This window comes from Oratosquilla oratoria, chromosome 6, assembly GCF_046742065.1.
Source record: "Oratosquilla oratoria isolate Oo_2021 chromosome 6, ASM4674206v1, whole genome shotgun sequence".
Classification (NCBI taxonomy): Eukaryota; Metazoa; Arthropoda; class Malacostraca; order Stomatopoda; family Squillidae; genus Oratosquilla; species Oratosquilla oratoria.
The window spans coordinates 68,315,523-68,333,878 of NC_134782.1; the positions used below are offsets into that span (position 1 = coordinate 68,315,523).

Sequence of the window (18,356 nt, forward strand, 5' to 3'; positions counted from 1 at the left end):
TCAAATATCTCTCATTCCCTACGACTCATGTTTAACTCCACTGCTCCGTTCCACGGTAGTACAACTCAAGGTCTAAATATACAGGTCAGACCGTTTACATTCTTCTGCGCAGCTTCTGACGTCATTGGGCGGAGTCCATTTTCTCTTTGTGATACACTGAAGAAAACTGTGAAACGCCAAGGAAGACAGGAACTATAATATTTTATATTATATATATATATATATATATATATATGTATATATATATTATATATCATATATATTATATATTCATATATATAGACAGGAACTATAATATTTTATATATATATATTTTATATAATATTTGTCAGAATATAACTAATTGCGTGGAGCAGTGCGAGCGAAGGCGACGTCATTTTCGAACGACGGACCAGCTTCAACTGACAGCTATAGGACCCGCTAACCCCACTTTGAACAGCCAGGTGACGTTCACGGGCCCGCTGCGCCAACTCCCTCGAAATTCGGTCGGAAGTGGTTAGACCTTATATTCTTAGATCTTGGTACAACTTACTACTGCTTCCGGTACCCGTATTCGTACGTACGGTGAAGTCGACGTGGAACTTGGGATTCAACGTATCAGACGTTCTCTCCCATGGTCCTTCGTCGTTGCTGATGTTGTCCGCCCAATTCTTGGTACCGACTTTTTAGCCCATAACTCACTAGTAGTTGATTGTAGAAATCGCCTCCTCTCTGATCCTTCCACTGCATGCACCATTCCCCTTAAGGCTTCTCCTCTCCCTATCTCTTCACATGCGGTACATTATGGGGATATTGATTCAAGAGCCATTGCTCTTCTTTCAAAATTCCCCGTACTTACCGCGCCCCGACAACTGTCTGATCCTCCACCAGTAGAAACTACAACCTATCATCATATTGATACAGGTGATTCTTCCCCTATATCCTTTAAAGTAAGGCCATTGGCAGGTGAGAAGCTCAAAGCTGCCAAGGATGAGTTTCAATTTTTGCTTAATGCAGGGATCATACGACGCTCCAACTCACCTTGGGCGTCCCCACTTCATTTGGTTCCCAAGAAAGAACCACATTCCTGGAGACCTTGCGGAGATTACCGAGGTCTCAACAATGTAACTGTAAATGACAAATATCCCATACCACACTTGCGCTCTCTCACCATGTCACTTAAGAATAAGGTTATATTCACTAAGTTAGACTTACAACGTGCATATCTGCAGATTCCTGTAGCTGAACAAGATATTCCTAAGACTGCGATATGCACGCCATTTGGTTTATTTGAATTTTTGTACATGCCCTTTGGATTGAAAAATGCTGGAGCCACATTTCAGCGCTTTATAGATACTCTTTTAGCTAACGTAAACAACACGTTTACGTACCTTGATGATGTACTGATTGCTAGTGAGACCCTTGAAGAACATATTTCAGATGTTCAAACTGTTCTTTCTATTTTGGCTCAGCATAACATGCGACTTTCTCTTGACAAATGTCAATTCTTCAAGTCAAATCTTACCTTTCTCGGTTACGAGATTAGCTCACAAGGGATTAAGCCACCTAAAGACCGTACTACGGCCATTTCCGATTTCCCTTTGCCTCAGACTTCACAGGCTTTGCGCCGTTTCATGGGTATGATAAAAAAAATCGGCCCATGATTCCTAATTTTGCAACCGTAGCCTATTCCCTTACTGAGCTTCTTAAACAATATCCTTCTTCAAAGTGTCTCACTTGGACTGACGCAGCAAAGGACTCCTTCAATAATTTGAAGCAAGCCTTACTGGACTGTCCAACCTTAGCTTACCCTTCCCTATTACCGACAAACTACCAACTCGTGACTGACAGTTCAAGCCTAGCCGTTGGCGCCGCTCTCTATCAAGTTATAGACGGCGAGCCAACGCCCCTAGGATTTTATTCGAAGAAACTCTCTGACGCACAACGCATCTATTCCACCTACGACCGCGAGTTATTAGCTGCTTACCTCGCAGTTTTGCATTTCAGGACTCTCATTGACGGACATACAGTTACCCTATTTCTTGACCACAAACCCCTTGTAGCTGCCTTTTACTCTAAATCTCTTGCTAAAACTGACAGACAACAACGACAACTCTCTGTTCTTTCTGAATACGTTTCTTCAGTCGAGTATATCCGTGGCGACAACATCGTCGCTGATTGCTTATCTCGCACGTCATGCGCTGTTACACTCGACGCTTTTGACTTAAGTGGCATCGCTCAAAGTCAGACAACAGATGACGAACTGGAAACTTTCAAGCCTAGACTTTCTAAATTCACTTTACCCTCCGATTTGACACTCTGATGTGATACCTCTACTAAGACTCCTCGACCTTTTGTTCCATTACCCTTACGTAATGACGTAGTCTCTTCTTTGCATAACCTTTCTCATCCTGGTGTTCAGTCCACCTCTAAGTTGGTAAAACAACGTTACTTCTGGCCACACATTGACAGAGATGTAAAGACATTTGTAAGACAATGCCTTAGGTGTCAACAGTCTAAGACTACCCGCCACACTTCCTCTCCTGTTTCTCCTATATCTACTCCTACTGACCGCTTCCAATCAGTACACATCGACATTGTAGGACCGTTGCCACCTGCTACTCTTCCTAACTATCCTTACCCTCTCCCATACAAATACTTGTTGACTTGCATTGACCGAGCTACTCGTTGGACTGAAGCAATTCCCCTCATTGACACTACTGCCACTTCTGTAGCAATCTCTTTTGTGAATGGCTGGATATGCCGTTTCGGTGTTCCACTTCATGTCATCACGGATAGAGGTTCCCAATTCGAGAGTGAACTTTTCTCTAAGCTTTCATCTATCATTGGTTTCCACCATATGCGTACTACTAGTTATCACCCTCAAGCTAACGGCATGATTGAACGTTTCCACCGTTCTCTGAAATCAGCTCTTCGCGCTAGGCAAGATAACTGGTTTTACTCCTTACCTATCGTCCTTCTTGGCTATCGCATGACACCTCACGTCACCAAATTTTCTCCATTTACCGCCGTTACTGGCGCTCATATGTTATGCCCTTCTGTCGCCATTACTCAGGAACACACCCACTCCTCGGATGACACAACCATCCTCCGTCTCATCAAGGAAATGCAGTCTGTCAATTTCCAAGATCTCGCATCCGGTGACTGCCATACACCACCTCCACCCTATCTTCCTCACGACCTTCACTCTTGCTCTAAAGTTTGGTTACGAGTCGACAGAATTCGTAAGAGTTTGGAGGCTCCGTACTCTGGTCCATATGACGTCATTCGACGTGAACCTAAGTACTTCATCCTTAACCTACCTCAAGGCGAAACCTCAGTTTCCATTGATCGTTTGAAACCAGCTTTCCTCCCTGTTTCTCCTCGCCCTAAGACCCGTCTCCATGTAACCCCAGACATACCTTCAACACCTTCCACTCCTCCTGTTCCTACTTCGTCCACTTCTGACACTTCAACTGTCATCCCACCCACAGCTAATGCCAATGACCTTGGCCACCCTATCACCTCTTCCCCTCCCTCCCACCCTCGTACTTCCGCCCTCCCATACACAAGTCGTGTGGGCAGAAAAGTCAGATTTCACAATAAATCTGATTTTTACTACTACTAAAGACTTTCTTCACTGACGCTACTCTCTCAAGGGGGGAGTAATGTAGCCAAGCCCTTCCTTACTTAATTATTGTATATATTTATTGTATATGTATCTCCTTTATTGTATATGTCATACTTCTTTATTATACATGAGTACTTAATATCAACATATATCTATTGTAAATGTATTGTATAAGTAAGCCTATGTAGTCATTACATTATATAAGTGCCCTATACATAATTATATAACCGAATATATATACGTCATTAGGCGTACGCTAAACGCGTATGCGTCTATGCCAATTGTACACGTCGTAGAATTAAGGAACTAAATATATGTTACCCTTAACCATTTTGTATGCATATTCATCATTATATGTAATTGTTCTCTTGTTGCTGTATATTTCTATGTATATACCTAGATATGTTAGTATGTATTGTTTTGCCCAATCTTTTTTCCCGCCTAGCAACAATGTAACAGAAAGTAGGCCACGGGCGCGTCTTAATGCCCAAGCTAGGCCCCCAAGCATTCGCTTGTGACAGATCACTTCCTGTCTTACTTGTGTGTAGACCTCCGCAATAAACTCCTACCAAGATACTGCGTGTTTGGCACTTACCACACACGTAAGGTTCCTGAGTTATGCAACTTATACGGTTCACTTTGACACCATTAATGATACAATTATATTACAGACCCAGGCAATATGTTTTATATATGAAAGAGGTAGTACTCACCTAGCTATAAATTTCTTCAAAAACATTTGAGACTTGCTCTTGCGCTTGTTCGTGGATGTAGGATACTCCCGTTGCAGGAACCAGCAGTAGTCACCCATCATGTTTTCGTTGAAGCGACCTTGATACCTTCTTTCCATTATTGCGATATCTTGGTGAAACCTTTCACCATGTTCATCACTAATATCACCCATATTAGATGGAAAGAAATGTAGATGCGAATGCAAGAAATGCATCTTAAGAGACATCCGACACCCCATTCGTTGATAGACCTTTAGGGCTACATGGCTTTTCGCCACTGTTCACATTCGCCCCCTGTTTAGATCGCCACCGAGACTTATCGCCACTCATTGGTATTACATGCTAGACATTTCGCCACCCATTCGTTGGACTTTTCGCCACCGATTATTATATTGCGCTATAATTCTACATACATAGCATTAATACAATTAATCAATGTCTAAAACAAATTTATTAATAACAAGGCCATGGATAATGCCCGGAATAATGTCTTTATCGACGCCTGATCGTTCTGGTAAATCAAGATGTTTTGATCCACATGGCGCACGGTAGTGAATGCACATCATGCAGAAGATGCAAACACTATAAGCTACTATAAAGCTCCCTTACGTCATTCATGATATGTTTTGTTTTTCTTCCGACAAATAATAATTACTAATGCAGGCATTTTTTTTTTTCTACTTGTTCATGTATTCGATTAAAACCAAATAGAACTGGCCCTCTATAGCATAGGCGTATCGTTGTCCATGTCTACAAATATCAATATCAGGTTAAAGTCGCATAAAAGACATACACATTTTGTCTCTTGATCTATCAGTTTATCCGCCCCCGGGTATTAAACATTTTACATTGAGCATGTACACATACCCAAAGCTTTTTTTTTATTTTTTTTTTATCACAGTATAAGAACTTATTTTTCGAGAATATTGCATTTTAATAATATTATGCATCAATAGCTATACTTGACAATAAAGGCCACAGTGGTTCCCGGGTAAGTGACAAGTTAGATTGCATGATTTATCTCCGGCGTAGATCTGGGGGCGCAGATAACCTATATTGTTTAGCCGGGCCACAGGTTTCCAGCTTGCCATATTACGATGTTCGATGGTCTTGCATTCTGCTTCCGACATTGTAATAGCTTTATTTCTATCTCGTATACGTTTAATCCCTCTTTCTGTGTTGAAGTTAAGTACAGTAATATTTTCAATAAATTTCTATCGATGGCGAATTATCCAAAGAAAAGGTGGCGAAAAGTCCACGCAACAGGTGGCGAAACGTCCATGCAATGGGTGGCGAAAGGTCCAAGAAAATGACAGAAATGAGTGGCGATCTGTCTCAGGTGGCGAAAAACCCTGTTCCCGACCTTTAGCATGTTGTCCACTAGTTCTTTATAGTTATCAGCCCTATGGTTCCCATGGAAGTTCTGCACTACAAGGACAAATGAGTCCCATGCTGCCAACTCAAGTGGAGATAGTTTATTTTTGAACTCTGTCATGTATCAATTCTCTGATCTCCGGCCCTACAAAAATGCCAGCTTTAAGTTTAGCATCGGTTTTCTTTGCATCAAATTTCTCTTTGAGATACTGGAATCGATTAGAATCATGTGTCATAGCTTTAACAAAATTCTTGATAAGGCCAAGTTTGATATGAAGTAGTGGCATGTAGTGATAGAAGGTAAATCTTCTGTGGATGTACCAAAGGGATTGTATCGACCAATGATGGGTTCTTCTCTTTCAGGCCACTCTTTGACAATATAATGATTTCTGTCGTCACGGCTGTTCCATAGGCATAAGAAGCACATGTTCTTTGTATATCCTTGCTGCAGTCCAAGAATTAAAGAAATCACCTTTAGATCACCACAGATATTCCACATATGTTGCGAGTAGTGAACACACGTACCTACACAGAATGGGGATGGACCTATTTGGCGATGGCTAAATAATTTTTGATTTAATAATTTTTTTCTTAATAAATCTGTTTAAATTAACATTATTTAATTTAAAAAATTAAAGAGCATTATTTCAATCATACATTTGTCTGAAAATTACAGTATATCCATTATAAATTTAAATAAATGACGCCCAAACGAAACTGAGTAATTCAGGAACCTGATGTGCTACAACAATTCCAATCACAGATTCGGAATCAGCATACTCGACTTTATCAATCACTCGCTATTGCCATAGTAGCAAATTCTTTGTTGTCTAGTTTAATGATTGAACAGCTTTGCACCGAGCAGCAATCTTACCCCAGCTATGATATAAGTAATGTAGGCTACGGTGAGAAAATAATACAGAGGCACAATACCGAGAGCAATGAAAGAATTAACGTTAATCGTTATGTATACTAAAGCTGATGGAATTGCCTAGGGATTGAATAAAAAATGGTTATCTAAATATTATGATATATGAGAGATAAAAGAAAAAATGAAGCGCACATATCATATCGGAATTAAATTTCCATTTTAAATAGGCCGCTATCTTGTCATAGAAATAAGTTCTTCACAATTTTTATATTAAAATATTTCAATTCATTTTCAGATGCAAATAATCCTCTTAATACCTGGGATATATACTAAGTGAGAATCATGCCCCTAATTTTTAAAGCACATCATGATCATCATACAATAGCGGTCTCACTAAACGCCGACCAAAGTCGACCAACGCCGACCAAAGCCGACCAAAACCACACAATGACGGTTTTTTATCAAATGCATAATTTATATATAAAAAATAGCATATGGTTGCATTATTTGACCTATTTTCTTTAAAATGTGTGATTTCCATGTAAAATCATCAAAGAGAAGTTACGTTTTTATCCTCTGCAAAATTACCAACCGGCAACCATTGCCGACCAAACCCAAACAATGACGGCTTTTGCTCAAATGTATAATTTTAAATAGAAATTAGCATATGGTTGCATTATTTGACCTATTTTCTTTAAATTGTGTGATTTCCATGTAAAATCATCAAAGAGAAGTTACGTTTTTATCCTCTGCAAAATTACCAACGTCTACTAAAGCCGACCAAAACCACACAATGACGGTTTTTGCCCAATTGCATAATTTATATATAAAAAATGGCATATGGTTGCATTATTGGACCTATTTTCTTTAAAATGTGTGACTTCCAAGTAAAATCATCAAATAGAAGTTACGTTTTTGTCTTTTGAGCAAAAGCCGTCATTGTTTGGGTTTGGTCGGCGTTGGTTGCCGGTTGGTAATTTTGCAGAGGATAAAAACGTAGCTTCTCTTTGATGATTTTACATGGAAATCACACATTTTAAAGAAAATAGGTCAAATAATGCAACCATATGCTATTTTATTATATGTGAATTATGCATTTCATAAAAAACCATCATTGTGTGGTTTTGGTCGGCTTTGGTCGGCGTTGGTCGACTTTGGTCGGCGTTTAGTGAGACCCTACAATAGTATGACGCAACAATATCAACTTGTGGGAACCTACACAGCACCGAACACGTCATTCATTTTGTATAATATTGCATTTATGTATATGTCATTCATTTCCAGCTGATCTGTCAATTGAAGATGATGTTAAAGATGAGGTCAAGGCTAAAAAACCTAATGAATTCCAAACCATTAATGAGGGATATGGTGGTTTATGGTTCTCTGTATATGGGAGCAGAATTTTCTCAGCAGTTTATGTTAAAGAACATTGTGGTAAGTTATTGAGGGAAGTATTGTATATCATCGTTCATATTTTAACGAGGAAATGTATGCACATAATATGATAATACTTAGTAATTGTACAATATATAGTGGATCTCAAAAAGCGTCACCCGAGGCATCGACAGTGAAAATTTTTCATGTGGGCTATCCTAGGGTGACAATTCTTCATGTGGGCTGTCCTAGGGTGACAATTCTTCATGTGGGCTATCCTGGGTTTACGATTCTTCGGTTGTATAAGTTTATTACAATAAACATAATCCTCATTCAACTTAACCTAACCTAACAGTAACGTTACCTAATCTTTATTCCACTCTTGATATATAGAATACTGGTGTGACAGTTCTTCAAGTGGGATCTCATGGGGCGATGATTCGTCATGTGGGTGTTCTGGGGTGACCGACAATTCTTCATGTGGGTGTTCTGGGGGTGACAGTTCTTTATGTGGTCGATCTGGGGTGACAATTCTTTGTGTGCCCTGTTCAGTATATAGATTTGTACAATGATTATTTTGATATCAGTCAAGGAACTGTTTACTGTTTGAAACCATAAATGATATATGTAATTGTCAGTCTTTGTATATATATTACCCCCTTGTTGTGTGAAATCCTATGCCAGCTATTGATCATGCTCTCTAACACAACCAGATGCTTTTCATATTAAAAGGTTGTATTTGCTAACATTTTCAAGTGCATGGACATTGAAATTGATGAACATTTGGTTTGAATGTGTTGAGAAACTGCCTTCCCAGTAATGTAGTAATGTCGGTAAGATGATGTCATCACCTTTACCTGCATAATCAAGGAAAACAACCTGACTTATTGACTTATTTTTTTACCTAGTTGTAATATACGGGAGGGGAACTATGCTCGTGGTGACCCGTCTTTGTATCTCTCCGCATCAAGTTTTATCTTGAAATCTTGTATAGTGTTAGCACATACTGTTTTGTTGTCTAATTTGCTCCATGTATTTATCGCTTTGTGTGGGAAACTGCTCCTTTTCAAATTTTTTCTATAACTATCCTTTTCAATTTTTTTCCGTGTCCTCTTGTTTTACCGTTTTCCCACACTAATAGGTTGTTCCTGTCTAAAACTTCCATTCCTTTCATTATTCTGTAGATAGCAAATCTCCTCTTTCTCTTCTTTGTTCCAGAGTTGGTAGGTTCAATTTGGATAGTCTTTGCTCATATGTTAGTTCGGCGAGTGTCAGTGCTAGTTTGGTTGTCACTCTTTGTAATCTTTCTAGTTTCTTAATATTCTTTTTGGTACTGGGTGTCCAAAGTGATGCTGCGTACTCAAGTTTTGGTCTTATTAGTGTAGTTAGTATTTTCCTTATCATTTCTTCGTCCATATAAGTAAATGCCACTTTGATTGCTCTCAATAAGTTGTAGGTTTCTCCGAACATCTTATTTATATGCTTATCTGGTTTCATGTCCTTTCCAATCATCACTCCAAGATCTTTTTCATAGTTTTTTTTTCCCCCCAATTCTGTAATCTTTTGATAGTCTGTTTCTACTCTTTCCAAATTCCATTATACTGCATTTCTTAATATTGAATTTTACTTCCCACTTTTGAGTCCAATTCCATATTGTGTCCAGATCTTGTTGCAATGAGTTGCAGTCCTCTTCCGTTTTTACCTTAAGTAATTTTGCATCATCTGCAAAAAAAATGTATATAGCACTCCATGCCTTCATTCATGTCATTAATGTATATAGTGAACATGATCGGGGCCAGTACTGATCCTTGCGGGACACTGCTTTTTACTTCTTCCCAGTTGGAGAATTTTTCTCTAATTACAACTCTCATTTTCCTCCCAATCAGGAAGTCTTTCATCCATTCCAATAATTTTCCTCTGATGCCACCTTTAGACTCTATCTTATTTATTAGTTTCCTATGAGGTACCTTATCGAATGCCTTTTGCAGGTCCAGAAAAGCACAGTCTGCCCATCCATCTCTTTCTTGTATTATATCTACTAATCTTGAGTAAAAGCAGATCAGATTTGTTGTACAGGATCTCCCTTGGTATAACATGCTTGTGTATGTTGTGTTGGTCCTGTTTTACTGTCCAGTTATCATACTAGATTAATATCTATGTTTTCATTAGCCTATGTTGCCATATTCTCCAGTTATCATGCCTAGATTTATATTCAGCTTGGGCTCTGTCAGCTAAGCTATTCCAGGAGATTATGCATGTATGGAAAATTGTAAATTTTTAGAAGTGCACTACTAAGGTATTTTTCCATGATAATGTTTGATTCTTTCTATTCTCTTTTTGTTTCATTCAAATCTGACTCTCAAATTTGGTAGAAACCACTTTTTTCCCTCACCCCATCACTCATACAATAATGGGGGTTAATAGGAAAGAGGGAATTTCAGGTGGGGAAGTACAAATTAGGAGAAATTTGAATGAAAAAAAAAACTAGGAAAAACTATGCTTTATGGAGCGTAACCTAACCTAACCAAACTATACAAAACCTAATCAAACTCTACCAAACATGACCTAATCAAACCTAATCTGACCTAATCAAACCTTATCTCCTATGGGGTGTGCATTAACTAACTGGGGTGACTGAAGTGTTAGTGTTAGTGTATTTGTCAAGAAGACCACTTTTAGTTCTTGTGTTATTGGTTTACAAGAAAAAAATATATTACATTTATTTTAATTTACAAATTAATGATTAATTTTTTTAATATATTGCTTAGTTGTGCACTTCTAAAATAACACAAGGGAAAAAAATCACAACCTTAAAACACTTGTTCCTTACTATTTTTTCCCCCAGATGTGTGGTGGCTGAAGTGGAGTCTTCCTTGGTTCATATTTGTGTGTTGCTGGTGTGGGATGGCCAAAAATTGTGATAGGACTCAAGCTAGCAAGAGCTCCATTTGTGATGAATATATACATAATTGTTCATGTTACTGTACTGTAGTTGAGTGTTGATGGCAGTATAATGTTATATTGTAGTTGTGTGGGTCTGTCTGAGATGTCTGTATTGGTGGATGGTCTTTCATGTCATGTGAAGGGTGTTTTGGGTTTTCTTTAATGGATACAATATATTGTGTACCTTGCATGTTGAGATATTCATAGAAGCAATGTATGCCTAAGGCTCTTTTCCAGTTATAAGTTAGATGACAGTGTCAAAGCATACACATCATTCACAAATAAAACCCATTCAATTACTCCTCCCATCTTAGCATTGAAGGGTCACCCTGTCCCTTATCACAGTGGGCCAAAGACAAAGCAGTGAGGCACAGCTTTACAACACCAGGGTTGCCAGCCAAAGCTTGATTACACTGACTGCTTCACCATATGGTAACTGCCCCTGCCAGCCTCCTTATGTACTCAGAATTATCTGTGAAACAGATGAAGACATTGCTTTGGACCACATCCCCATCTGTTTACTTGCAATCTTTCTCCATTCACTCTTATCTTCTGCACTCTCTCTTCCCTACCTCATTTATTGCCTTCCACACGCTACTGAAATATACCTCTTCTTTTATTCATTCCTGTGACATTAGTTTGTTAAGGAAAGGGTTAAACCTGTCTCAACCCATTCCATGCCACTGGGCATTTAATTTTTTTTTATTCTGATTATCATATTCATCTCTGATATCTTTGCTTAACCCTGTCCAAACAAAGGGGCACTAATATTTTTTCTCCAGGTTGCTGCCAGGTTATCTCATCACAGTGAACTCCTTTGGTAAGAAAGGGGTTAGGTATATCTTGCTTAGTTCCATTCTTATCAAGAAGAATATCAATATATCACAGGCTTTTACCTCATTACAAGAGGGATAGCCAAGTCAAAAGGCAAGCACCCACTCCCACTTTCTCATTCCTACCCATTCTACTCCAGTCCATCACACTTTCTTCCCTCTCATCTTAGCTCCTCATGGATGACAGGTCACCCCTGTATCCTGCTGGCTGCCCCAGTTCAGAAGCAATGCAGCAAGACATACCATATCCACAGCCAGGCTGCCTCATTGAATTGACAACTCTCTCCTCTCAGTCCCCTCATGCAGAAAAAGAGAAGACAAGCTTCATCAAAATGTCACCATTCCCTAGCCCCCTCCCATCCCCCACCCTATCCCTTCCTTGCATCACAGTATCATCTATACACACCCATTCTCCACTCACCCTTATCTTCTGTCCTCTCTCTTCCTTGCTCAATAGACATTCCCCTCTTGCTCAATACCCCTTTCACCCCATCCATTCATCTCATCCTTGGTCGTCCCATCAAGCTCACTCCTTCCACCTCTGCCTTCCACACCTCTTTTACTAATCTTTCTTCATTCCTTCCTTCTGTGTGTCCAAACCATACCATTATTATTTTGTCAGCCCTATCTGCCATCTCCTTTTCCACCCCAGTTCTCCTCCTCACCTTGTTTCTCTGTCCAACCTTGTAACCCCTATATTACTTCTCAGACATTTCATCTCAAACACATTTAAAGTTTTTCTCTCTGCTTCTCTTAAATTCCACATCTCTGTACCATACAGTGCTGTCAGCACAATCACCTATATAGTCTCCTCTTTACATCCATTCCCAAATGCCTATTTCTCATTACTCTTTTTAATCCCCCAAGTCATTTACTTGCTTCTCACATTCTACAGTTTACTTCCACCATTCCTTTTCTTACCACATGCAACCCCAAATACCTAAAGGTATCCACTTCCTCCAGCCTCTCTCCTTTTAGACTTATTTCCAACTTGCTGCCATCCACTCCCCTTGTACACCTCACCTTACTTTTACCCACATTTGCCTTCAGCTTTCTCCTGCATACCCCCCCAAACTCTGTCACTAACTTCTTTAATCCTTCCTCTGACCCTTCCACAAGTGCAGTGTTGTCAGCAAACAAAAACTGGTTCACCTCCCAGTTTTATCTATTTTCTTTAACTATTTCCAGTCCCCTGCCCATTACCATTGCTTTTACCTCCCACACCACCCCCATCCATGTACACATTGAACAGCCATGGTAACATGATACATCCATGTCACAATCCCAAGTTTACCTCAAACCACTTGCTCTCTCCATTTCTAATTCTAACACAGGCTCTACTACTCACATAAAAACTCTTGACTGCCCTTAACAGTTTTCTCCCAATCACATATATGTGCAAAACCTCCCACAGTGCTTCTCTGTCTACTCTGTTATAAGCCTTTTCCAAATCCATAAATGCCCAAAAAATCCTTACCTTTCGCTAAAGCTTTCTTGTATATCTGCCTTACCACAAAAATCAGATCCACACAACTCCTACCTTTCCTAAACCCATATTGTTTCTCACCAGTTAGTTCCTCTGTTCCTCTCTTAATCTTAATTAAAACCCTCCTATAAGCCTTCCCAACTACACTCGGCAAACTGATCCCTGTGAAACTACACTTAAGTTTTACCCCTTTTCCCTTGTAAAGCAGAAGTTTACAGGCACTCCTCCAGTCCTCTGGTTTTCTACCCTCCCTTAGACACGCATTAAACAACCTCATTAGCCAGTCCACTATTACCTTCAGACACTCCACATGACACCCATCTTACCTGCTCTCATTTTCAAAACTACTTGCACCTCATCTTTTCTTATTTCTCCTATGTTTTCCTCTCCCATTACCCTCATCACCCATCACTTCCTACCAAGAATTACCTTTCTTTTTACTCTTTTTACTGCTTTGTTTTTTTTTACATCCTTTGACTCTACTCTGGTTGTTGCCATACCGCATTGTTAATTTCATTGGTACCCCTTTTCTTATAAGAAGGATTAATATAACATCTTGAAACAATATTATAAATTATGATAGAAATATTGTAGTACATAGAATCATTCATTATCATAGACTGATGGTTTTTATTTTAATCTTATGCAGAAAGATCCTCAACACAAAAACTACAACATTGAATCAGTTGGGCGCTATGCCTTCTTTGGCATTGCATGGTATCCAGTCATCTATCACTATTGGTAGGTTTCTTGGGAGTCATCTAGGCATTTCATCAGTTTTATTAGGGGTAGATTAGCTACTAAGGAGTTAATCTTGTCAGTGATTAAAAATTTTGATGAAATTATTTTTATTGCATGTGGAAAGAATAAATAAGGAAAGCTAAACAAAATATGCATGGATAGCAGAAACGGGTGGAGAGGAAGACCAGAATAAGGTGGATGGATGAGGACAAAGGGGCATTGTTAATAAATGAAAGGATGGTACACCCTAAAGGGGTGCCCTTCTCATGGTTCATAAATTATTATGAGTGGATGAGGAGGAGGGTCACCATGTGAAGTATGGAGGAGGAGTGTCCAGCTTCTTTCCTCTTAATTCAAAATTGAATTAGTAATGGGGGCAGCCTTACCCAATATCTTTTCAACACTTGCATGGACTGTATTGGATTGAGTTGTTAATTATTGTCATTGTGGAGCATCCATTGGCAATATAGGTGACACTGAGCATCCCATTCAATGCTGCTCTACCATAGCCATACCCAGACAATCCAGACAATGACACAATATTTCTTCCTTGAGTGACTTACGGACCAATCTGGTGGTTCTTGCCAGTTACCCAGGAGCCATGGATATGAAGCTAGAGAGAGCTAGAAATTCATTGAGCCATCCTCATGAGAACTCTAGTCTGCTGTATCTGAGCACTTAATTGGTCCAAATCCCCAGCCATTTTGGCAGCAGAACTCACCACCACACTCCAGTATCTCGTATAACATTACATCACTCCTCAGCATTGGATGCTCTCCACAACAGCTTTCATAGTTTCACATTTGAAGATATTCCACAGTTTTGCAAAGTCCACAATGGTGCCAAGTACTTCAAATTGATTAGAGATTGCTACTGCATACTCCTGAGCATCTGCATCATCCTTCTCCAGATGAAATCCAGATGGATTACATCTTGGGATTCTCCTGGACTTGATAAACAGTTTGAATGTTGTGACCATAAGTCTATGATCAGCCCCAGAGAATGCAGAACATTGGTAAACCTTGCACTTCTGTAGGATCATCCAACTACTAATAAAGTGCAAAGTCCTTTTTTAGTTGCAATAACTACCACTACTACAGATAACCCTACTAATACTATAAGTACTACAGTTTTAGGGACCAACACATGAAGGTGGATAATAATTTGGTTTGTATTAAATGAAATGAGCCTTGTAACCTATACACATTTTTTCTACAGGTATAAGTGGCTGGATGCTCAACTTCCTGGCACAAGTGCAGCAGTCGTTTGCATCAAATCACTCGTAGATCAATTTGTCATGGAACCTCCTTTAATTGTTTCATTTTATACAGGTGAGGTTATCTGTAAGATTACATAAGAGAGTAAAGTTAGTAAAATTTTATTATTTACTATTTAAGAAATATTTTACAAATATCCTGGCTAGAAGAGAATGTAGAATTCCTTAAAACCTTCTGTTGTAGACCAGAAGATTGTACAACAGTGTCCTCCAATGGGCTACACTATTAGCAACCTTGTTCACTTGTCACATACAGTCTTCTCATTCCAAATATCTAGATGATTGATTTAACACTGATAATACAACACAGCATCTACAAGATAGATGTCAAAGACACTCAAAGTTAACTCAAAGAGCTGGCATTATGGCTGACACAAAACAATGTCAGCAATACCATCCATCTTAGTAACATTGCTTACCCTCAGCTACCATGAACCAGTGAAAAACCCACTGGTTAACTTATGGCCAGCCTCTCCAACAGGACAAAAATACGAAGTAGTGAGTCTTGTATATGGCACACGTGACCATTTATCACACCACATATTAGGGCAAACAAGAAACTGATCATATTTTTCTGTGGGGCTATTGTCTGGAAGGGTTTGATAGAGAAGGGTGTTTGATGGTTGGTCTTGTGGAGTGCTTGCTTTGTGATTTGAATATGTTTTTGAATGAATCTGTTGTATGGTACAGGATGTGTTTGTGTAGTATAATGTTGGTGTATTTTTATTATTGTAATTATAATTTTTTCATTCAGTTGGTTGTACTTGTGTGATGTAATGAGATAGGTAAGGCTGGGGGGTTTTGCATAGAACTATGTGCCTATTATTATTATCATGTGGTGTGCTATGGGAAGAATTTAATTTTTGTGTAAAGGTATTCTGTTGGGTTGATTTTGATGCATCAAGTGTATTCTCAAAACTTTATTTTGGAGAGTCTGTAAGGTGTTTTTCTAATTGTTGGGAATCAAGTCACTTAGCCTATTCCCTCTTGGAGCACAACCACTGAAGTAAAAATTTAACAGGAATGGTATATGTGATCTTCCATTTCTGAATGTGAGTAGTCTGAAACTGTAATTGTTTTCATATGTCATAAAAAGCAAGTAAATGAGGCAGAAAGTGAGGACTAGGGATTTGCATCTGCATTTTCTTCATGCAAGGAGGTGAGGCCTGCATTGACTCAACTACCCTCCTTACAAAAGGAAAAGACAATTGATACATTCATATATTTCAGATAGACTAACAAATACTAGGAATTTTTTCAATAATTCTTTTACACTCTAATAGGCATGAGTATAATGGAAAGGAAGGAGAGCCTGACAGCAGAATGTAGAGAAAAATTTATTCCAACCTTTACAGTAGGTAGAATTTTTTTTTCTGTTTTGATGTATGTGTGTGTGTATTTACCTAGTTGTATTATACGGGAAGGGAGGAACTTGGAGAGTTAGGTCGTAGCTAGGCATCAGGTATTGGGTGGAGGTGGGATGTAGCTGGACATCAGATCACTGTAGCGAAGCGAAGACCTCACTTCCATCCGGTACCTGACGCTTAGCTACAACCTAACTCTCCAAGTTCCTTCATTTACTCCTGCTTTGTACATTTATTCTTACTTACCTTAAGATGGTTGTATGATTCAACGGAAAGCTCGTATTTTAAATTTTGTGTAATGTTTTTCGTTATAATAACACCATGGATCTCGGAAGCCTTGTGTTTGACCTCCCTTCAAGATACAAACAAACTATTCGGAAAATTGAGAAAATCACTAAGAAGATAGTGGATATTGAATTAGCTCTGGTCTTCAATTGAACATGTCTACAAGAAAACTTATATGTATATACATATATATATATATATATATATATACATATATATATACATATATATATATATATATTTATAATATGTATATATATATATATATATATATGTGTATGTATATACATATATGTTTATATATATACATATATATGTATATGTTTATATATACATGTATATATATATATACATATATATATATATATACATACATACATACATACATACATACACCAAGGCTTTTTCCCCCTTACAAGGGAGGTAGCCAAAAAGAAAAAGCCATAAAATCATTCCCACCCAATCCATCCCTAAATACACTCCACTCCCCTCCACCCTCCCTCTTATCTTAGCACCTCCTAGATGACGGGTCATCCCTGCACCAGGTCCCCTGCCCTGGGTCAGACGCAGTGTTGCAAGTCACAGCCCATCCACAGCAAGGCCGCTTCATTAAATCGGTGACCCCCCTCTCCAGCCCCCCCGGCATAAAAGGAGAAGACAGGGAGAAATCCCTTCGGGCTGCATCAAATTTTGCTCACACATACTACCTCACCCCCCACCCCACCACCCATTTCACCTCATGCATCACAACAATATATATATATATATATATATACAGACGCTCCTCAACTTACGTTTTAGTTACGTTCCGAACGGCCGAACGTAAGTTGAAAATGAACGTAAGTTGTTACTGTACTATACATCGGTAAATTCTATTACCGTATCTTATAAAACACCCCTAAATCATTAAACACATAACATTGTAAAATAATAACATTAATTTCAAATAGATTAAATTCAAGCAACATAAATTGAGATGGTGGAGGAGGAGGGGGAGGAGGAGGCAAGGCATTTTCAGTTTGTCGTCTGCGCAATGTAAACAATGGACGCAGCGTCGTGTGCAAGTATCATTTGAACTACGGAGAGCGCTATAAACTAAAAAATTCACTAAAAAAAATTTTTTTTTACTGTTTTTTTTTTACCGTCAGTTCAAACGTAAAATGAATGAACGTAAGTAGAGGAGTGTCTGTATATATATATATATATATATATATATATATATATATATATATATAAAATATATATATACATATACATATATGTAAGTGGAGTAGGAAACACATGAGTCTGAGTTTATTCCTGACTAGTTTTGCAGGTATGCTTTTTGAAAAAAACATACTTGGGAAACTAGTCAGGAATAAATTCAGACTAAGACTCCTGTGTTTCCTACTCCACTTATGTCAACCTGTCAGAATGTCTCAACATATATATATGTGTGTGTGTATATATATATATATATATATATATA

At 38.6% G+C, this 18,356-nt stretch overlaps 1 protein-coding gene across 2 annotated transcripts in view; it reads left to right on the top strand.

The window, feature by feature from the left end:
- The first annotated feature begins 6,496 nt into the window (after positions 1-6,496).
- Positions 6,497-18,356, top strand: part of LOC143026564 (mpv17-like protein) — a 28,319-nt gene continuing 16,459 nt past the window's right edge. The window contains exons 1-5 of one of the 2 annotated variants that reach the window (XM_076187172.1): positions 6,497-6,620; positions 7,871-8,020; positions 13,872-13,963; positions 15,182-15,294; positions 16,523-16,593. In XM_076187172.1, coding sequence (XP_076043287.1) covers positions 7,889-8,020; positions 13,872-13,963; positions 15,182-15,294; positions 16,523-16,593 — 408 coding nt within the window. In that variant the 5' untranslated portion in view covers positions 6,497-6,620; positions 7,871-7,888. Of the gene's footprint in view, positions 6,621-6,861; positions 6,920-7,870; positions 8,021-13,871; positions 13,964-15,181; positions 15,295-16,522; positions 16,594-18,356 lie in introns of those variants that run through there. The other variant, XM_076187171.1, reaches the window with a different exon arrangement.